The 23,576-nt window shown below is 47.5% G+C and overlaps 1 protein-coding gene across 1 annotated transcript in view; it reads right to left on the bottom strand.

Moving 5' to 3' along the window:
- LOC144943611 (guanine nucleotide-binding protein G(i) subunit alpha-1) overlaps positions 1-22,015 on the bottom strand; it is a 32,817-nt gene extending 10,802 nt beyond the window's left edge. Inside the window, exons 1-4 of the mRNA XM_078871221.1 lie at positions 21,501-22,015; positions 19,315-19,357; positions 18,609-18,750; positions 17,047-17,204 (exon numbers count right to left, since the gene is read on the bottom strand). Of these exons, the coding sequence (XP_078727347.1) occupies positions 17,047-17,204; positions 18,609-18,750; positions 19,315-19,357; positions 21,501-21,618 (461 nt within the window). The 5' untranslated portion in view covers positions 21,619-22,015. The remainder of the gene's footprint in view (positions 1-17,046; positions 17,205-18,608; positions 18,751-19,314; positions 19,358-21,500) is intronic.
- Positions 22,016-23,576: the final 1,561 nt, after the last annotated feature.

Genomic DNA, 23,576 nt, shown 5'->3' with positions numbered 1-23,576 from the left:
AAGTGAGCGATGCGGTGACTAGCGTCTTTGTGTGATGTTTAGCCAAAGCCGCTGCTGCGAGGATGACCGGAGTTTGTGCGATGGTTTATGCTTCTTGACGAGATCAGCAAGGTATTATGGTTCAATTGTGTGAAGCACTGCTAACCAGAAGGCTTAACCATATTCAACAACCATAATTTTGAGCCGAGCCTGACTAAAGATAGTCCTATAACAAGACGAGCTCATGTCAAAGGAATGTGGAATTTTGCTAATTAAACTGAACACCGCCCCTCTGATAATTAGAGCAGGGAGACAGTTTGACTTTGAACTAACTCTTACCAACACAAAAGGTCACATTTTTCAACAATTTCCAAGGGGTAGACTAATTTTCCATACTCCCCCCTCTTCCACCCCACCTCGGAGAGAAGTCATTAAAATGTTACATCTCTAAGGATTCGGCTTCAATCTCCCTTCACCGAACATTCAGCTTCCTGCCCCTCCCAACAAGCCATGTGTATGCACGTGATAAATGTTAATCGTTCCCTTCCCTAAACAATGCCTCAAACTCGAGCGGTCAATTTAATCCCCAACTAGAAATCACGAGCATACATAGCACCAAGGTTAACCCAGAGTGAAACGCGAGCCCTACCTAGGGTGTCAATCATGTGGCTCACAGGGCTGCTGACAGGCTTTGTGAGGACATGTTTTTGTGCCTTCAAGCATTGTCTTTCAGTCTGGGTGTGGTCCTCCAACAAAGCAGTGGGCTAAATAGCCCGTTTGCTCAAGCAGTCAGTCTCTCAAAGTTGAGGTCACATGTTTTGATATGGGGCTGAAAATTTGTATTTCATCAAAACTATATTAATCTGTTAACAATATAAAATATATCTCCATATATATAAAAGGCAAAGTTGTGAATATGTGTGTCTGTTCAAAATGTTTAGCGTACTTCCCGACATGAAACAAACTGCAAATTTGCCATGTGGGTACTTTCCAGACTGTACACCATGCAAAAATTATAAAAATACACTTTAGTTTTTTTTTTGGGGGGGGGGGAGCTAATGCAGAGATTTTTTGCACGGCAAGTGAGCTGTGACGTCAAATCTGTCATGTGACCCGTGCATGTGGAAACGTAACGCATTATAGTGTAGCGATTAGCGCGCTGCGCTACGAACCTGGCGACCCGAGTTCGATTCCCGCTCACGGCCACCACCAGTGACGATTATTTGAACCGGTCCTGGGCATACCCTAGGTCGACTCAGCCTCAAACAAGTAACTGTTGTGGTGTGAACATCACCACTGGGGAGACGAAGGCGGCCGGGTGTGGTGAATCCAAGTCCCGGGCGAAGCCGGGTAGTACGGCTAGTACTTTATATAGTTGGAGATGATACCCCCTCCCCCCACGACTAATCAAGAAAAACACACAATGGTGATGAAGAATGCGTCTGGACTCATATTTGTTGTGATTGCATCGTTTCTACAGCCAAACGGAACGGGGCAATGCAGGCCCAGTTGTGACCCAGCATCAACACCAGGGGCCTTGGGTTTTCTTTCGTATGTATTCCTAGCAGCAGCATAAAGATGTATTTTTTTATTTGTTATCCACTCAAAGTGTCTGTTCAGACGCAGAGTGGATCTCGCCCATTCCTCCTTTAAAGGAGTGAAGACAGCAGCTGTTTACAATGTGGTCGATTGTTTGGGATTCGTGGCCGCACTCACAGGCTGCCGATTCTTTGATGTGCCATTTGTGCATCAGGTGCCCGTATCGGCCCTGCCCGGTCCCAATTCGGTTGATGGTCGACCCATTGGCAGAGTGGAGGGTTGAAAGCAGGAGGTTCGACTGTAAGGTCCTGTACGAGATGTTTATTTTTACGTCGGCCGCAGTCCAGACTTGCTTCCATCTCTCACCTTCATTTACATTTGCAGCGTGGAGTGAGGCTTGATTCTAAGCAAACAGGTGGCACTGGGTTTATGTCCCGATGTATCGGAAGGTGCGGGTTAACGATAATTTGTTGGTACTCCCGAACGGCCGCTGTTTCACGACGGGTTTGCGGTGGAGCGATGTGGGCGAGCACTGGGAGCCACTGGGTCCGCGCCGACTTCAGTGTACCTGAGATGGCCACGCATTGCAATGTTCAGCTGTGTGTCGATAATGCGAGTGTGAGCGCTGTGTCCCCACACAAGTGAGCAACTCTCCCGTCTAATACACAAGGGCGAGCGTGGCAGTCGGAAGTGTTTGCGCATCACAGCCCCAACGAGTTCCCGCCAGTTTAAGGGTAATGTTCGTACAAGTTTTTATCTTGTTGCTCAACTGCGCAATGTGTTGCCTGAAGGTGAGACTTCGATCGAGCACCACTCAAAAGATATTTCCGGAGTGGGTCGTGGGTGACGGCTTAGCCACAAAACTCGATCTTCAGCGTACTTTTTGCCTCCGCGTTGTTGAGATGGAACGCTGAGGACACTGTCTTGGTTGGATTTGGCTTAAGTCGCCAGTAGTAGTAATAATCTTACAATTTATTTTGGTCGGTGTTCAGCTGCGGTGAATGTTGTCGCTTGGCTGGCCAATGCTAGATCATCTGAACATATGAACTTGCGGCTTAATGTGGCCGGCATGTCGCTGGTATAAAGATTAAACAGGTCTGGTGCTAATACAGACCCGTGCAGTAGGCAATTTTGTAGAGTTCGTGGGCAGCTGATCCGGTTTCCGAGATGGACGCGAAATTGACGGTCACTGAGCATGCTGGCGCTGAGGCAAACTGTATTTTTGCACTTGATTGTGTTGGCGAGTTTAAAGAGAAATCCTCGGCGCCAGACCAAGTCGTATGCAGAGGACAAGTCTATGAAAGCAGCCGTTGTTTTCTGTTTATGCTGAAAGCCGGCTTCGATGTGTTATGTCAAGGCGAGGACTTGGTCACAACAGCTTCGTTGTGGCCGAAAACCTACCTGCTCAGGTGGTATGTTGGCTTCCAAGAGAGGAGAGAGTCGAGTTAGCAGTAATGGCTCCAGTAGCTTGTCGTCTGTACAAAGAACGGAGATTGGCCTGTAGCTGTGCGGGTCATCAGCAGGTTTTCCTGGCTTGAGGAGCGCAATGACTTTTGCTTTTCACCAAAGTCTTGGACGCTTGCTGGTGGCGATGATTTTTTGAAAAAAGTTTCGCCAGCCAGGTTTCATCCTTTGCAGCCAAGGTGTTTTAGGAATTCTGGGTAATCCCATCTATTCCTGCGGCTTCACCTGCCTTTGTTACCACCAGTGCAGCATCTATTTCTTCTGCGAGTACAGCTACAGACAGAGGAAAATTTGTTATGCTTGTGGAGTGTATATTTTGCGGAACGTTTTACTGTGCGTTCTTGTTTTTGACTTATGATTGTTTTTGCATTGCCGAGAAACTGCGCCGCAATCCCATAAGCAGTCGCCTTACGAGCCCGATGTTCTGAGGGTGCAGCACCACCGAGCTTCCGCAGTAACCCCCATACCCTCCTGCTGGAGTGCGTGAAGTCAAAAGACTCCATCAATGCTGCCCACTTTGCTAATCCGGGGTTCCCATGCTCCATGAGCCATGAGGCCTCCGTGGGATCAGCCTCTCCCACTTGGCACCCCCTCCCCTTTCTCCATCTCTGCACCACCTTCGACAGCTGGGGGTGATTCATAAAATAGTAAATGTTTTATGGGCTTTTTTTATAACTCTTAAACGAATTACAGATTTTAAACTAAAAGCTACGTAGATTAATTTTTTGTTTGGGATATGTTTTAACACCAACGCGGCCATGACAGTACACGCCCACAAGTAGCGTCGCAGAGAACGCCGGGCATCTCGCTTCCGCGTTAACCCCACGGTGGCACAGAGCTGCTTGTGGAGATGGCGCAGCTCTCTCGTCACCACGAGTTCGGGATGAGGAAGTGAGTGTGGGTGGGCTTGTATGGCCATCGGCTGGGCCATTGCCTGGGATGGGTCGGGCTAGGAAGCGATGATGCTGTGCAAAATCCGGATTCTCTGACCCAACCTCAAAACGACGCCATGTGTGACGGGCCCGGCTGCGGCTGCAGTGAGAATGAGGAATACGCGAGCTAAAAAGGTTTCCTGACAGGAACTATGGTCTCTACTGGAGGGGGGGGCATTGTGAACTGCCAAATGTCACGAATAGCTTCGAGTTGATATATTTTTCACGCAAATGTAAGAAACATTACAATATGAAAAACCAGCAGCTTCTTGTCAAAGTTTAAACTGGTAAAAAAAAGAAGTGTGCCAAATGTACACTGGTATGGAAATAGTGTGATTAAAAATAATGAATAAACGTGGCTTTTAATTGACGACAAATTTGCCCAAAAACACTTGGGAATACATTCTGTCAATTTAAATAATACAAACATCTATATTTAACGTCCATGGCATTGAGTGAAATATCTTCGTACACACAGGGTCCTTCCTATGTACTCCGATTTGCAGCTACAAACAGAAATACAAAACCCCTCGTGTAAACGAGTCCTCAGACACAGCACGGATCAATCCAGTGTTTCTCTGGGCGAATGAGCATTCAACAGGACTAACTCCCGACGGGATTTTGACCTGCACCCTCCTGGAAGAGATATAATCACTTTAACTGCAACACCGACCGGTCGGAGCCCAGTATAAGCACACTGTCAATACTAAATTGATCTTAATTATTATAACAAAGGAATACAGGGTTTTTTTTTCCACGGTGATTATTGTGACTTAGAACATGTCTCATCTCTGCCACTATCGTGAGCCCAGCAATGTACAAAAAGCGAATCATTAGCAATGTTTCACTTTTCTGAATAACAAAATGTACTTTAAATGGTCTCTAAAACGTAGTAAATAATAATTTCTGCCAGGCTCTTCACCTCATTCAATGTAAAACAATTACAGTGACCCTCAAATCAATCCACTATTTTGTCATTTGCTTACACATCTTCAAAATTGTGCTCAAGAAACTTGAAGCAATGCTATGTCTCCTCAAAATATTTAATTATGGAGGGAAATGAAAAGTACACTTTACAACTAATGTCACCCAACAGCCAATCAAATTATATATTATTGCATTTGCACATCACATCAAAGCTAGTCATTTAACTGTAAATTATGTACATTGTTAAATCACAAAAGACTTTGCATGTCACAGAGCATATTTGCCAACGTTACTGGTTCAGGAGCTGCTTATTCTCGCTCCGTCTCACATGGGCAGCATTCCTGTGATCCACCAACCCCGAGTTGCTGGATTTCAAACTTGCATTACGACTCCTTCATTGTGCAATTCACAGGAACTCAAATAAAAATATCTGAGATGACTCCTTAACCCTTAACACTTAAATTCATGTAACTTACCCCACAACCTTTTCCTCCCTTTACGATTAGGAAAAAGGGTTTATCCTAACCTAACACGCATCTCCACGTGACAGAAGATAATGGAGATTCATTGTTACACCGCTTTCGCCTACAGTAAAATAAGTTACCTGCCACTTTCCTGTATATTAATCGCAAGTGCATTACACACGCATCAATATTTTTAACAGACGCGTACTTGGCAGGTAATCTCTTATATTCTTGCAAGAAAACGGGGAAGAAATATAATGAGCACAATGACACGGCAGGTGCATGCGTCGCCTAGGGAGCGCCAAGACGCATGACACTGCCAAGGGCAATCTGTATGCGGCACGAGCCACCAAGGCACAACACCTCCGTATCCATGCCTCTTAACGAGTCGCTCGACACGGTGGCCATGTGAAATGTCTGCAGTCGACGGGCATCAAACCCAGAAATATACCTTTTCGAAAACCTCAATTCTGTCGCAACTAAATGCTTAATTTGAATTACATTTCCACTGCCAAAAAATGTCATTTGCGACCAAAAACTTAGGACTCATCGAGGAATGTTACAAGAAGGAAACTAAAACAGGTACGCAAGGCACAACTATTGCAATCCACGTATTGCACACTCGCTTAGCAAGTACGTGTACAGTAGACTGATGCAGCACCAGCAGCCCTAATGAGGCTTGAATGTGGCGTTATAATTTGACGGCTGTAAAGAAACACGGTAATTGCATAATAGAGGTCCACTTCGTATTACCTATTGCTATGGCTGCATAAGCCGATATCATCCTGCGAACACACATCCTTTGCTTACACCGGAAAATATATTTCTTCTGCAATACAGTGAAAACACAAAAGGTCACGCTGCTAAATTGCCACACAATTTCAAAAGCCACACTTTCAATATTTTAATGCCAGCGGCGATCAGCCTGCTAAGCAAACATAACAGAATAGGTGACACGGTGGATTTCTGTCTCCAGAGGCATCGCACATACCGGTTTTACATTTTAGCCTACAATTACTGTAAATGTCACCTTGGGCCACACGCATTAACACCACGTTACTAGGATTCCCATTCAGCGGGTTCCCATGAAGTAGAAAGAACGTGTATTCAAATCTAATTTCACACTGGTTTTCTATTCGTATGCTTTTAGCAACCATTTACAAAAAAAATGTATGGCACTTGACAATCATTTTGGGCAGTGCAGTGTGAGAAGTGGATGTTTTTTTTACACAGCGACTCCCCCATTCATGTACACATGAATGGAGGGGTCCCTGCTGAACCAGGTCCTCCCCATGCCTCGCATGTCCTGGAGTTTTTTTTTTACCACGCCAATCAGCGCAGATTTATGAAGGCTGGATGTATGTATGTTTAACTTATTTCGCACCGTACGTAACCGACCGTGTTTGTCGGGCGTGAGAGCATAGAAGAACAGTGCAACATTTGATATCGCTGAACTAGCCGCTGCTGACCTCGCAGCACATCTCCGCAGCCACGTATTGCCAACCTGGCGTGCGTGGTAGTCACTCACTCAACCACTATCCCTGCTCAGCAACACCTGCCACGCTTCCCAGATCTGACGACATTGCGCACCCCCACTGGGTCATCTGGTCATAAGTCTCCCGATTTATACACGCCTGTGATTGTGAAGAATCGATCCCCGTGTGGCTTATTTCAAGTCAGGACTTTATTCGCCGTGCCACGGACGCGTATGTGTGTAGAATGAGGCAAAGGCAGGTCGAGCGTGGTTCTGGACGCACCACCCCGAATGTGCGTCAGGCCAGCGTTAAAATAACGCCACGATCCCGTGACCACCGAAGAGCGGGCAGGCTGCACAGTTTGTGAAACGAGCACGTGGGCTTGGCCTGAATTCTATTGGCAGCCTTCCTGAACCATGTGAGTGAGCACTAGACTGGCAAACACAGCTTTCCTGGGGTAGGCCATGCAGCTCACTCTGCCAATGGAGCCACATACTCTTAACTGGGTCGTTTTCCCATATGGTAAGTCATGACGTCACCTGGATCGACACATAAAACACGTGCGGTCAACGGCATCTCTAAATTAAGAAAACTTTAGGGCTGTGTTTTTATCGTTTTGTATTAAACACACCTAATAAAAATTACACATGTTAATGCTTGGGAAAGTGTAAGCTAACACAAGCAAAATTTTACCTCATTATTTTGCAAGCATAAGACAAGGTACAGGAGGCACCAAAACCCACAGAGCAATGGACTGGGGAAAGTGCCGAGCCGTGCCAGGTAAAGCCCGGCCACAGCCTGGGTCTCATTTCTGATGGCCTTGGATGCCTAGAATTTGCCCCTAAGGTCTAGAAAGCTAAACAGGGGGCCTCTCTTCATGTTGTGTGTTTCAATGGTATGCAAAGAACCAGCACTCAAGATTCAATGTTCCACCCATTTGCTAAGATAGAGACAAGCCATTTCTCCGTGAAAAGCAACACATCTCCGTTGTTGCTCGTCTCTACTTGTGAATGACAACCAGTGGTGGAAATGCCACATTGCTGTGGTGTGGAAGGGGCCTTCCTTGCAGGAAGCAACTACGTACTTCTGAAGGAGTGTTACTTCCTTAATTCGTCCCAGCTGGTTTGATAGTCCGAGAAAATCACAGACCACCATTTTAACTCAAGTACACTCTGACTGCAGACCTTACGATTGTCAAATTATCCATAAACATAATTACAAAACAACCACAGGGACTCCTCTACTTAAGAAAATTCGACTTACAAACTTTCAGAGATACAAACAAACCGGTCTGTATGTCAAGTTGCTATTGCCTATTAGAAGTTGATTTGTGAAGAGAAGAGAGCAACTGTGCAGATATCTGTTGGTAAGTTTTTCAAGAGAGGAGAGAGGAAACACGAGCACAAAAGGGAATTAGCATCTACATCTGCAGAACATAAAGAACCAGTGGCATCTGCAGAACATGAAAAAACAGTAGCATCGACATCTGCACAATATGAAGAATCATCAGTATCTACATCTACAGGAGATTATACAACTTTTAAAGCCATTCCCCGTTATTAGTGTACATGCCGTACAACATGTTTGGAATCGACAGGAGTGAAGTTGGACTTAAAAGAAAATCAACTTACGAACAGACCTCTGGAACCTAAATTGTTCATAAGTAGAGGAGTCCCTGTAATTTCTTGCTAAGGCAAAACAATATCATCCCTGATTCGACATCTTTAATCGCATCAACCAAGTGGCTTTCCTTAAAACCCTCTGCTGCTAGACCACCCAGATTTGATGGCTTACCAAAAATCCATAAAGAAGGTACACCACTTCATCCTATCGTCTCCACCATTGACTCACCCACCTACAAACTGGCCCGATTTCTGTCTGAGACCTTACAACCATTCACTGGTAAGACCACCTCAGCTGTACTGAACTCAGCTCACTTGGCATCGTTAATTAAGGACATCTCACTGTCTCCAGGTGATTTACTTGTCAGTTTCAATGTAGTATCTTTGCTTACCAAAGTTTCTGTGCCTAACACCATTGCAAAAATTGAAGATTTGGTCCAACAAGGACTGAATGCTGATATACCGGCCCTGGTTAGACACTGCCTCACCAATACTTACTTCACCTGGAATGGAACATTCTACAAACGAGATGAAGGTACCCCAATGGGTTCTCCCTTATCTCCAGTTATAGCCAATGTTTTCATGAAACAATTTGGAAGAGGTACGTAGATGACATGTTCGTCATCTGGCCACATGGCCTACCAGCTCTGGGCCAATTATTCAACCACATCAATTCCATACACCCAGCCATCAAATTCATCATGGAGGTGGAAAAGGATGGCAAGTTACCATTCTTGGATGTTTTAATCGAAAAGAGACCAGATGGCTCATTGGGACATTGTCTACAGGAAAGCCACCCATACAGATGCCTACCTGAAACATGACTCCCACCACCATCCATCCCAAAATAATTCCCTCATCAAAACTCTACACCATAGAGCTCGATGTATTTCCAACTATCACCACCTAGCCAGTGAACTGGAACACGTACACCAAGCCCTCAAGATGAATGGATATTCAGACTACACAATCCGTAAAGATTTCACCCCAACCGTTGGGAAATAACCCTCTGAGGACCCAATCAAAACAGTCACCTTGCCATACATAGCAGGGGTCACTAAAAAAATTTCCAAAATCATGAGCAAACACAAGATCCAGGTTCGATTCAACACGGTACGTAAAATTCGCAATCTGATCCCATCTGTGAAGGATGTGATCCTTGACATGCAATATCGCGGTGTCTACAAAATAAGCTGTGTCTGCGGCAGTAGTTACATTTGGGAAACTAAGCGACACGTCTCGGACCGTGTTCGTGAACATAAGGCAGGTCTGAAACACCGTAGGACCAATACCTCAGCCGTGGCTGATCATTGTTCTAATGCAGTGGACTCACACGTAATTTATTTTTCCAAGACGAAGGTACTCTGCAAACCCACTGGCTATCAGCAAAGATTCGTTCATGAAGCCATCCAGATATATAAACACAGACACAATTTCAACCGAGAAGATGGGTACAAACTGAGCAATCATTGGAAGTTCGTTATTAACCAGTTTAAGTCATAACTGGCTGTGATGTTTCCATCCTACCTGGCGATGTTAGCACATTAACAGGTTAAATGTCTTTACATTAACAGGTTAAATGTCTCACTAACACAGCCACCGTTGCTCATTTTCCTCGCTGTGGCGGTGGCTCTGCGATCTTACATTGACATGCTAATCTCTCACAATACAATGGCCACCTCCGCAGCTTCGTCGTCGTGGAGGTAGCTCTTCGATTTACCCGATCTTATATTTACATGCAAATTTCATCACTAGCCCCACCCACTTCGCTTATGACCCTTGGGCTATACCAGGCCTCCTAAAACTGTAGATTCGCTATAAATAGCGCCACATATCTACAAACTAAGCCTGGCTGCGTCTACAAACTAGTGAGTGCGCGGAGTGCGCAGTTGCGTAATCCGCGGCAAGACGTACCGCATCGTTATACCGAGCATTGCAGCTGCAGCAACATGGGAGGGAAGAAAGTGGCGACGCCGTTCCAATCCTCACACACCCTTCAGTATGGGATGGAGCTCATCACGACAAAGGCCAATGGCGCGCAGTCCTGTCGTTGCTTGTTGTGTTCACCAAGGCCGTGATGTGGTTGAGGTGACGGGCGACTCGGGCCGCAAGCGCAAGAACCGCACCGACATCAAGAACTTCACGAAGCCATTCCTGCCGCAGCACAAGGAATCGTGGATGCTCTACCAGACGCTGTCGCCCGATGAGAAGAGCTACTTCAACGGCATGGCCAAGCGCACCAACACGCTCCACAACTACATGGACCTGTCGACCGCGTCGATCGACTACGTGATCCAGAACAGCATCATTGAGACAATTATCGGGGACTTGTTCTTTTGCGATGACGACGAGGACAGCGGCGACGACAACGACGACGACGACGCGGCCGCAGCCATCGCCAAGAAGGCCGCCAAGAAGGCCAAGGAGAAGGTCAACGCGATGAAGCTGTTCGTCAAGAAAGTGAACATCGAGACGGGGACGTATACGTACACGGCAACAATCAAGAACGAGATGCGCTTCGAGCTCGCCATGGACCACGTCGGTGTCGGCATGTCGTTCCGTCAAACGGCTGCTGCCATCGATCATGCCAGGATCCGCACCAACACGCCGAAGCTGCAGGGCATGAACGACCTCATTGTCGCACAGTCAGTCCGTGTTCTGGTGGCCGTCGGGCTGCAGATGATCGCCAGAATAATCTACGATCCATCGGTGTGGGCCTTCTCTCTGGCTGGCGACGGCAGTACTCACCGCGGCCAGTCGTTCTTCGACCTGCGCACCCGCGTTTGTTACCGCGGCTTCCTCGTCAATCTGCACCTGGTCGCGATCCCTATGTTCGAGCGTCACACTGCTCAGAACATCTTCCGCATGCTCGTCAAGTTCCTCGACGCGCTGTACCCCAACTGGCGCGCCAAGCTGATCGGCTTTTCATCGGACGGCGAGAATACGATGACTGGGCGTCATGGGGGGCTGGTGACGCTCATTGTGAAGGAGGCCAAGAACGACGTCATTCGAATCTGGTGTCCGCCTCATCAGATCGATATTGTGGTCCAGAAATCCGCCGAGTGCGTCATCGATGGCAGCTGGGTGAAGATCGTGTACGACTTTTCGGTGTACCTCCGCGCCCAAAACAACCTGATCATCAAGATGAAGGTCAAGTGCCCCAGGAAGGCTAACCGATGGGCCAATCTCGGGAACGTGCTCAAGTTCTACAAGCAGTACCGCCGAGCATTGATCGAGTACACTACTGAGAACAACCCCGCGAAGCTGCCCACCGCCGATTGGTGGGTTCTTACCTACGCGCTCGCGCCCGCCATCGACGCCATCAACGCCATCAACGTCACTATCGTCCAGCTCCAGAGCCAGTCGCTGCTCATGGCGCAGCAGGAGGAGCATATTCAGTCGCTTATCGGGTCGCTCACCGTTTTGTTCAGTGTTGAGATTGTTGATGGCGTCAACAATCATGATGAGGCGTACGTGTCGTATCATGATCAGTCGATGCGCATCGCGTCTGCCGCGATCATTGCCCACATTGAGGACCAGGGATCGTTTGCGCAGGAGAGCTACGAGGATCTCAATGAGGTCGACAAGACAAGGATCGTCAAGGAGATCTCGATATATGCGATGACGCTGATCGCGGGTCTCAACGACGTCAAAGCAGAGCGTAACGACGCCAATCGAGCTCTCGACCAGGATGCGGTGCCCGTGATGCCCGCTCAGCTCGTGAAGATGCGTCCTGGTGTGTTCGTGAAGGACGTGCTGGCAGTGCGTCGCGTGCATGTTACGAAATTCTGGTCAGCATGGTTGAGGAGGAGCATCGCCAACTGGTCAAGCTCTACAAGGAGGACACGATCATTCACGACGCCATCAACAAGCACACCAACACGACGACATTCAACGACGCGTGGGATGTGCTGCCGAGTGGTTTCGACAACCTCCGCGCTTTCAGCGGCGGGTTGGCATCGGTGCTCGCCAACACGACGGCGGTCGAGTCGGACTTCTCGATACTCAAGTGGGAACTCGACGAGTTCCGCAGTTCTATGATGCATCTGTCCCTTGAGGGCATCTTCCAGACAAAGCAGCGTCGCCTCCTGGTGTCGTTGCTTCGTTAGCGAGCGTAAATCAATGAAACAATGGGGCTCTATAGATGATCTACATTTATTCTACAAACTAATCCTGGCGGTGTCTACAAACTAAGCTAGTCTGTATATTATTTGTTTCTTTCGGTTAAGTCACGTCTAAAGATAAAATAATAAATTAAATTAAATAATAGAATACGACGTTTCGATTGCAACACAAGCAATCATCATCAGGTATAATGAAATAGCGACATAAAATCTAACCAGAAAACTATAGACAGACATATTAGCAGACAGATCTCACCAAGATACATAGCGAGAGCAACACAGGTAACAGAGAGGGGTGATCGTCTCTGTGTGGTGGCCTTAAATAGACAGAGGGGGGGGCGGAGGCAGAGAGAGGGAGGAGGGTTAGAGAAAAAATTAGCATATCAATGAGTGGTCAACAGACGTGGTGCTGTGAATGCGATGGCACGGCAAGCAAGCCTGAAAATCAGGAGAAGGACACACTAAAATTAAATAACCTAGTAAAATATCGAAATGTAATGTAATACAACACAGAGGGTCGGTTGTATTACATTACATTTCGATATTTTACTAGGTTATTTAATTTTAGTGTGTCCTCCTGATTTTCAGGCTTGCTTGCCGTGCCATCGCATTCGCAGCACCACGTCTGTTGACCACTCATTGATATGCTAATTTTTTCTCTAACCCTCCTCCCTCTCTCTGCCTCCGCCCCCCCCTCTGTCTATTTAAGGCCACCACACAGAGACGATCACCCCTCTCTGTTACCTGTGTTGCTCTCGCTATGTATCTTGGTGAGATCTGTCTGCTAATATGTCTGTCTATAGTTTTCTGGTTAGATTTTATGTCGCTATTTCATTATACCTGATGATGATTGCTTGTGTTGCAATCGAAACGTCGTATTCTATTATTTAATTTAATTTATTATTTTATCTTTAGACGTGACTTAACCGAAAGAAACAAATAATAATTCCTGCAGTCACGAAAGTTCTAAAATTAAGACTAGTCTGTATAGTTTGTAGATATGCACAGTTTTAGGAGGCCTGGGCTATACCCATCTCACACCTTTATAACATCCTGCCTCAACAGCTCTCCCGCTATTTTTTCAACTGATGACGATTGCTTGTGTTGCGATCGAAATGTCGTGATATTTTCTTTTCTATCTATGTGGCTTTACCGAAAGACCCAAAGAATAAGGCAAAACAGTTAAAAAAAGCCTCGAATTATATCATATTTACAATAAAGTGCCGCATTACATGCACATCAATACTGGCTCTGCTAAATGCAAAGCGAGTATTATTCTAACTATTTGAATGACTACAAGTGATTAGTATGTAAAATACTTAACGATCATCGTAAAAACGTGATGCGTTTCACGAATTAACATGGGCAGCAAGCATGCCACCCTTTCAGCCCTAACCGCAATTATTATGATCCCACAATCAAACTGTCCTGTGAATAATTTTAGTATTTTATTATTTATCCTTTTCAAAAGTGACCGTCACTCCAAAACTACATTACAAACTGCTGCATAAAGGGGCGGAGGTTAGTCGGACTCAAGAGGTTTAACATTAGTACTGAACAAGCACTCGAGATTGCAGAATGCAAAGCTCCCTCTGCCCCGTACAAAGCGGTGCACATATGCAACACACAAATTGGACTTTCTACTTTATGGTGTTCCCGCTCGTCAAGGTAAGAGTTTTGATATGGAACATGACAACCCTCTAAAGGTATCGCAAAAGACAAAAACGCAACTGGAAAGGGCAAATTCCCACAGTTTGTGGTTATGATCTGGAAGTCACACGTCCATTCGAAATTCCAAACGTAGGGTAAATTATTTTACTTTTTATCGCCATCACAAAAAGGAAGCTTTCACACCAGGGGTGCAAGAATGTCATGTCACACTCAAACCCAGCCACAACTTTTCATCAGTGTAACGTTTTTGAATCACCTGCCTCCTGGTAAGTAAAAGTGGATGCTAATTCGTCTTATTGAAACACAGTCTCAGATCCAATTATACACGTGTTTATCCATCCATTTCCCTCTTATTCAAGGAGCAACTTGCGGATAAACACGTAAAATAGGATGAATGTGTTGCCACTTCAAGTCACTCCTCTTAACCACACGAAGGCTGGGATGATAATAGAAACATGTTAATTAAGTGCAACTTATTTCCTTCTGTTTTGCAACACAAGTCAAATTCAACTAAGTTCCATGTCCTCAAGAAACGAATCAAGGTAAAGGCATGGAGGTCTGTATCCCCCCACCTTGCTCGCTGGTTGCACAACCTGGCCCAGAGAGCCTAGCAGGGAATGGAGGCAAGGAAGGGCAATCGCTTGCCCGAAAGGTTCAAATAATGTACTCGCATATGTTATGCAAATTAAAAAAATAGAATTACAACTACTGTACCAATGTGTTATAGGAGTAACTCGTGTAGTGTTATAGTGGGACAGCGTAATTAATAGGAATACATCAATCGTTTATTATTAACAATAGGATCCCAAACTGACCCAATGCAATCGATAATCCGATGCTTCAAAATCTGTATCGGGTTTTATTTTCATCCAAACCCGAGCAATGGGATCGTATTTAAATCACTGCGTAATGTTTCAAGTTATTATGCAATGTGTTTACGCGTATCAGGAAGCTGCAGCCCCTTAAAAAAAAAACCACAAGTACAAGGGGATACCAGCTCAAACATGTGCTGTCATTTCCTGGCCACCTTGCATCCGAGTCGCATGAATCTCACAAGCCCCACCGCGCCAACAAAGCACTGGGTTACACAACCACCAACAAACACGACTTTACACCAGCATAGCAGTCCCTCGGCTAACGGTGACATCGGTTCACGGTTTTTCGGTTAACGTTTCACCTCCCACAGGACCCCGTTTTTGCTCAATGTTAAAATTTTGATTAACAGTAAAGTGTTTACGTCATGCACGCTGGCGCCAATTTTGGCCAAACCGTAAATGGGGCGTGCCCTCAGCCAATCAGCAACGGCTATTTATGAGCAGTTTGACTCTCATGGCTTTGTTTACATTCCAGATTAATGCTTTTAACGTGTTATTCCTATACTGTATTCGAGTAACAGTTATTTGCGTTCACAGTAGTTGTGAAACGGATTTAAAAAACGTTAACCGAGGGACTACTGTAATATAAGAATCTAACTCGTGAATTGACTCATCGAACTTGCAGACATGTAATGATTCAAGATTCACCCCAACGTGACTCAACTGTCATGACTGATTGTGATACGATTCCAGAATGTAGTCCCCCATGCTGCTATTTACTGTCTCGTTTGTAAGTAGAGAAGTCCCTGTATTGCCCAACATTAGCATATAATTTACAAGTCTCACAGGCACGATTCTATATGCAAACATTGCGAGCACAAAAACATCTATTTCAATGGAAGTGATGCACTGAACGTGTAAAATAAGGTAAATTGTACCTGTACAACAAATGAGATTGGTTATAAATATATGTTTAACAATGGACTCTGTCACCTGCCGGAGAAGACGCCAAGTAATACTTTCGTTACCAGGGCATACATAGTGCCCGATTCACTCATCGCACAAAGTCACCTGGAATTCTTGTAACGTCTATGTTTTATAGGTTTAGGATGCTATGTTACATGGTAGCATGTTATGTACCTTGATAAACAAACAGCTCATCACCATCACACTAGGTGAAAGCCAGCCATGTTTTTTTTAAACGTTGCCATAACAACCACAAGGGCACGTCCTATCGAATTGCATGTTGCTGATGCAAGGTACACATTCCAAAATCTTTTTTCACAATTCCGGATATCGCCTGATGAAGCTAGTTGTAGTAATCGCCAGCGAAATCTCATACTCGAATTGTGAATGTTGTGGGTTTACTCTCTAACACATTGGTGCCGAAGTGGCAAATAAATGGCACGTTTTGTTTAATTGACAACCCTTACTAATTGGCGGGTTTAATGACATTTATATTTCCGCGATATAACCCAAAAAACATTATTATGGATAATATTGGTCGCGAAAGCCTACATGCTAAACCTATTCCAAAAACCTCCGTCTAACAAACCCAAAAGGCAACAGACTTATTTCAGTTCTTTGAACAAACTAGTACTTATTTTGTAATTAACAAACACACTGTGCCTCTCCTGTTCTCTCCATTAATTGACTACAATTAAAGTAATAGTGGGTGATGACACCATGCACTTGGGGATCATTGCATTATGTCAGCAGCGAAGAGCACTATGCCCCGGGCCTTCGGGTGCCAGTTAAAAAATACGGCCTTAACCCGTAACTTTATACAGATATAAAAGTGTTGATGCGACAATTGACCAGCTCAGCGGTACTCCGAAATGAGCAAGTCGAATCATGCAAAAGCCAAAAACAGGTTGCAAATTGATTGCGGGTGAAATCCTGTTCCTCTCGATTCAGCCTCAAACCAGTTGGAAATAATAATAAAAACATAACTTTATCCTGTGCATTCATGCTTTTATTACAAACTAGTTCAATGCCGTAATAAAACATTAAAACTCAAACCGAGTTACTCACTATGCAGCCGAGTCATTGAGCTGATACTCGCGGGCTCGCCGAAAGCACGCCTGCACGCCCGGATCTGCCCACAGCCGCTTGATGACTTGCGCCAGCTCGGGTGTCATCAGCCCATCTTCCGCCGACCCCGCCAGCACAAACAGCTGCCGCGCATCATCCTGCACGCAGACCAAGTGTCAGACAATTACCTTGGTGCATCATCGAATTAACTGCATGAGCAACAGGCCATTTTGAATTATATCACCGCACACTTGTTACTCTATTTCTAAGCAGATATTTAGGTTGAATATTTGATATTAAATATTGTGTTGGCTGTTCCCAAGTCAGTGAGGTGAGTATACTTTCCTTACATATTAACATGTATTACACAAACAATGTATCACTTAAGGACACCTCAGATTTGTCCAATTACTTTAACTGGTAATTATTTTAGAAATGTATCTATGCTGGTAACAGACTGCTAAAACAACCCAGCTCACAAATTAAAATTAGGGCAACAAACTTTCACAAGCAATGGTAACAACTCTGCTAACTACCCAGCCATGTGTTACATTTTATTATTTTCATGAAGACACACCTACATGTGTAGGTTTATTTTAAGAGAGTTTCATAACACATGGTTAAAGCCTCTAACTCGCTATATCTCAAAGGGCTGTCCATTGCTTGTGGAGCACCATAATACATTTCCTTTCTGGATTGCAAACCTTATGAAGCCATTGACTTATTTTGAAACACTGTAAAGCAGAAACCAATGTCCATGTTTAAGTTAGTACCCAGCGGTAGCTTTGCAGCTTCACGAACACAAGGGCGAAATGTTTGTGTTCAATCAAAAAGGCTGGTTCAGCGGATGCATGGCAGGAAAAGCATTCAAATGCTAAACTTTTTTATAGTTCGGTCACTTTCCGTAAAAAAAAAACCCCAGCAATGCGATTAACAAAACCATGAACGAGAGGCAATGTTTCACATACAAGGTGGCTTCACATGGGCAACCTTACCACCTGATCGTGATTAGCAGGCAGGGGGAAGTGTATTGCAACAAGGATTAAGGCTGGTTACAATTACAAACCATGTTCGAATGACATTTCATGCAAAATAACCACTCGCACATCTCCTAATGCTTTCGAGAAACCAATCAAAATTTTTTGGTGCGTGTTTTGTTTCTCTATAAATGTTCATTCAGATATTATTCAGTGTGTTAAATGTCATTTCCCTCTGCCTAACCACACCCTTTTTTGTCTTGAATACATAAGAAATGTTCCACTACACGACAGGCACATGTTCGTTTTGAGTAAATCCGAGTAATATAGAAATAAAAACCTCTTGAGCATACGTAAAAACCTGTTTTAAATGTGTGCGTGAAAATGCAGAACCAATCTATACTGACATGCCACAGTTAAACCGAACACAAAGGCAGACAACAATTGTTTTTGACTGGTTATCTGTCTGACACCGCAATTTTCGGATCGTCTCAATGTAATAAAATGTGTAAAATATGAATTGAATTGTTATTTGATTCTACGTAGAAACAATGAAACTTGCAGACAATGATGATGTTTACTTACCGCCCGGCCAGCATCCCCAAAATCAATCCTCAGGTTTCCCATTGCCCTGATGATGGCGATGACTGACTGGATGGTGTTGCTGTACACCACAGCCTTGTACTGTTTACATTCCTCCTCTGTGTAGCCAGCCTCGTGAATAATTCTGAAAACACGGGACGGAATAGGTGAGAGGGAACACAAAATATTATCATGTTTAATATCAACGTCTCATTAAAACACGACAGGCCTCGTGGTTGGTTATGGGTGGTTGAGTACGGTGCGAAAGGAGTTCAACATAAACATATACGCATGTATGTTTCAGCTTAATGGAATTATTTGTAGTGATGAAGTTGGTCACGCCTTCTTCCAAAAGTTAGCAGCTCTTTTCCAAGAATGTTTAAGTATTACCTTGAAAGATAGGATAGTGGACACTAGGGGATGTTTACTGTTGAATAAGTGTGCTTCGGCAGGACCCGTTGATGTACGGGATGATTGCCAGTGGTTGAGACCAAAGATGGAATCGCAGCCAAAGCAGCGGACACGCACGAGTGTCCACCGCAATTTAGAGCGACATGTTCACGAACCTCATGGGTGCCAATAGACATGATGATTAAGCTCATGAGTGGGGCTTGTGGAGGGGGAGACCAGTCGCCTTCATTGGGTGGGGGGGGGCATATAAAAAAGGGTTGAGAACATGGGCTTCAAGTGTGACATCCAACCAACTTACTTCATCTGCTTCACTATGGTGCTCTTCCCCGATTCTCCAGCACCTGCAATAGAAACAACCACACAAGCCCCGGGATCAGCCCTCCACTCTCTGCACCTCTCATGTGAAGGTTCATTTGAATTCACTTCGAACACGAACGACAACAGTTCGTGTCTTGGGCTACTGCTGGGGGGACACGTTGTTAGGCTATTAGGAACAAGCGACTGCTCATCTGTAACAGGGCAGCCGCAGTGCTCATGGCCGAAGGCAGCGAAGTTTTTCGTGTGTTTGCGTGCCATGTTCTCGTGTGCACCACTGCCAACGCAGTCGCTTAATTTGTCACTTTAACTTGGAATAGATCACGTTACACGCTTGCTTGAAGATTCAGAAACGGTTACACACTTGCTTGAAGATTCAGAATCAGAACATGTATTTGTACTGGAGGAATCCGATGCGCTATAAGGCCCCTTTTCACAGATGTCCAGTACGTCGTGCTTGCTTAAAACAGAAGTGGGGGGGGGAGTGAAGAGAGGCAGACATCCCACGGCCTCTTCCTCCACGCCTTTGTTCTCTCGCCTCGCTTGCTCGATTCGCCTCGCAAGAGCCAGTAGCGACAACAGCCCTCTCACGAGTAACATTCAACTCGGCCTACCACAGTCGACGCGCTCTCGTCGCTCGTCTCTCTACGTCTGTGTGTGTGTGGATGGTGTTCATCGTGAAACGTGCGGGACACAGCATGCGGCGGGGTGGAGACGGCGGTGTGGACACAACACACGCGTGGCGGTGCTAAGGCGGCTGGGGGGGCACACGAACAGGCTCGACCACAGCCTGTGACGGACACAGCGAGCAACAGCATTCCACTTTTGAGTCGTTTCCACTGCGGCAAGCAGATTGTAATCATCACCACCAGCAGCAGCAGCAGAGGCGGCCAGCAGTGTGCTTTGCCTTCTGCGAAGGCGAGGAAATTCCAGGCTGATGGTGACGACGCTCTCCGCCACGCACACGTGGTTTTCTCACAAAATCTCTTGCCTGTTCAGCAAGAGGTTAGGGTACCCCGATTTGGGGGGTGATGTATAGAGGGGACGAAAATAGATGGCGTTTGACTGTGCCGCATTGTGGGTGCCCGAATAGCTGCGAAGGATAGCCAAGGTCTGTTTGTACCCGCGTGTCATTGTGCCCTGTGTACTTGCCCCAACAGTCTGTAGGCTACGTGGGGGATCTCTATCGTGAAACTGCGTCTGTGTGATGGGGGGGGCTACAGGGACGCACCGAGCGAGCAGCATGAGGTTGTGAATAATTGATGAGATAGTATGCGAGGTTTGCCGATATCGTTTAATTCTACCGTGTTATTGCTGTATTGTCCTGTTTGTGTGATGTGGAGAGCTGTGTTTGTGGAGTTTGTGTGGAGCGTACGCTGTTTAACAAGTCGACTTTCGCGACCAATATCATCTATAATGTAGGTTTTCTTGGGGGTTCGATCGCGTAAATATAAATGTGTCGTTAAACCCGACAACGAATTAGTGAGGTTTGTCACATGAATTGAACGTGGCCAATTCGTTACTCGGACAGCACACCGGTGTGTTGGAGAGTAAACCCACAACATTTACAATCTGATTACGTGACAAACCCGGTGCGATGTGTAAACATCGCCAATAAGGACACAAAGGCGGCCGGGCGTGGTTCTGGCAACCACCCCCGCGTGCGCAGAGCCAACCTCCCGATAAAGGATTCTGATGAAGATGCTCTCAAACACACACTGGCCCCAACAGTCTTGGGCCTCAATTTGGGCGATCTTTGCCCTCAATTTGGGCGATCTTTGTCCGTCTATGTCGTGGGGAGCGGCAGTGGAGCGGTTAGCGCGCTGCGCTACGAACCCGGCCGGCGTCCCCGAGTTAAGATTCACGGCCAACAAACAGTGACTATTTTAACCGGTCCTGGGTCTCCCCTAGGTCGACTCGGCCTTAAACGAGTACCCGGTGCGGTGTGTAAACATCGGCACTATGGACACAAAGGCGGCCAGGCGTGGTACTGGACACCCACCCCCCCCCCATGTGCCGTCCCGGCCTTCATAACAGCACTTGCCCCAACAGTCTGTTACAGGCTACACGGGGGGTCTGTGTAGGCATGGCCATTCGTGTGAGTATACGCGACCGTCGGTACACATTTGTGTGTGGCGCGCGTGTGTGTGTCGAGTGTCCGGGACGCACCGAGTAGCAGCAGCTTGACCTCTCGGGACGCCTTCTCCCCGTCCTCTCGAAGGTTCCTGTCGATCATGCGCGACCTCTCCACGGCCGCCTTGTCCTCGGTGCTCAGCGTGCAGCCCATGCTGGAACGATCGCCTGTTTCTCGGCGGTTGTTACTGCTGCCGCTGTTGTTATTTGGTTGTCGCGGACTCCGCGAAGTCGGGCGAAGGCGCGGATGGGGAGGGGGGGGGCAGCGGTGAGAACGATAAAGTCTCAACAATGGCGAAGAGTTCGTTCGCGAAACGACAGCCGCGGCAGCAGCAGCAGGGAGAGAGAGAGCGCGACGGCACTCGGCGAGCCGTGGCCGCACGAGCGATGTGGTCGCGGTGGGACGAGAGAGCGCTAGGAGGTAACAATAGAGGGACAAGGGGGACGAGACGCAGCGGGCGGGGAGGGGGGAAGTAGCGAGGCGCCGCCGCAGCCACCGCTTGGGTGATGTCGCGCCCAGGAGGTGAACCTCCCGAGACTCCGCCCCGCTGCGGTCACTCGCGCCGAGACCGCGCGGCCGCCATCTTGGGTCAGGTTGGTTGCGACGGCGCGGTGGCGGTTACAGCAGGGCGCGCGGTGACGTCTCGCCCCCTCCCTCCCTCCCTGCGTGTCCCCGGGAGCGCGGGAGCCGCCCTCACCCAACATGGCGGCGCTAAGCCCACGCGAGCGGTGCGACGTCACATCCTGGCGGGTCGTCGCGTGGCGGCGAGGGGTCACTCCCCATTGGCTTGTCCGGCTTCCTGTTGAATTGCGGTTTGACCAATGGCGGCGCGCGAGACAACTGACGCAGCGCGAGGTGGCGGGGGAGGGGTGGGGGTGTGGTATGGTGCCAGAGGCGAGGTTTTCCCTCCAGATCCACGCACCTCCCCACTCCCCCTCTCATCCCCCTACTCCCCCCACTCCTTCCCCTCACTCCCTCATCCCTCCCACTCCCTCTCTCACCCCCCGACTCCCCCCCCACTCCCTCCCCTCACTCCCTCATCCCTCCCACTCCCTCTCTCACCCCCCGACTCCCCCCCCCACTCCCTCCCCTCACTCCCTCATCCCTCCCACTCCCTCTCTCACCCCCCGACTCCCCACTCCCTCCCCTCACTCCCTCATCCCCCCCACTCCCCCTCTCATCCCCCTACTACCCCCCCCCACTCCCTCCCCTCACTCCCTCATCCCCCCACTCCCCCTCTCATCCCCCTACTCCCCCCCCCACTCCCTCCCCTCACTCCCTCATCCCCCCCACTCCCCCTCTCATCCCCCTACTCCCCCCCCCCCACTCCCTCCCCTCACTCCCTCATCCCCCCACTCCCCCTCTCATCCCCCTACTCCCCCCACTCCCTCCCCTCACTCCCTCATCCCCCCACTCCCCCTCTCATCCCCCTACTCCCCCCACTCCCTCCCCTCACTCCCTCATCCCCCCCACTCCCCCTCTCATCCCCCTACTCCCCCCCCACTCCCTCCCCTCACTCCCTCATCCCCCCACTCCCCCTCTCATCCCCCTACTCCCCCCACTCCCTCCCCTCACTCCCTCATCCCCCCACTTCCCCTCTCATCCCCCTACTCCCCCCCCACTCCCTCCCCTCAGTCCCTCCCACCCCCCCACTTCAATATGAGATCCACACTCAACATCTCGCATGGACAGTGGCGTTGTGCACAAGCAAGACAAACATTCAACAACGCCGCATTCCTAACGCTGGGCGTATAAAAGTACAAATATATCGGCGACGTTTCGAGCAATGGCCCTTCTTCAGGACACATGGTCAAACGATGACGATTAAACTCGGCGACGCTCCCTCCCGTGGATGGTTACTGGTAGAGCGGCGCAGTCTGCAGGAGGTTCACAGGATTCCATGGGGGTCACGGTTCACGTCTTTCTCAGCCAGGAGAGCACCCAAGAGACAAAGAGTGACCTGGGGTGACCACAATGACACAAACTAAACAAATCACAGAAAATAAATTAAGCCGGACAAAGATAAAACAAAACGCGACCACACGAGGTAAAAAAATATTTCAAACGTGTAAAAAAGCTGCATTTGATGCTGTGTGTATTCCCAAATGAAT

Source organism: Lampetra fluviatilis, chromosome 32 (genome assembly GCF_964198595.1).
Source record: "Lampetra fluviatilis chromosome 32, kcLamFluv1.1, whole genome shotgun sequence".
Classification (NCBI taxonomy): Eukaryota; Metazoa; Chordata; class Hyperoartia; order Petromyzontiformes; family Petromyzontidae; genus Lampetra; species Lampetra fluviatilis.
Note: the sequence above shows the minus strand (reverse complement) of the source record. Positions and strands in the feature narration are given on the sequence as shown.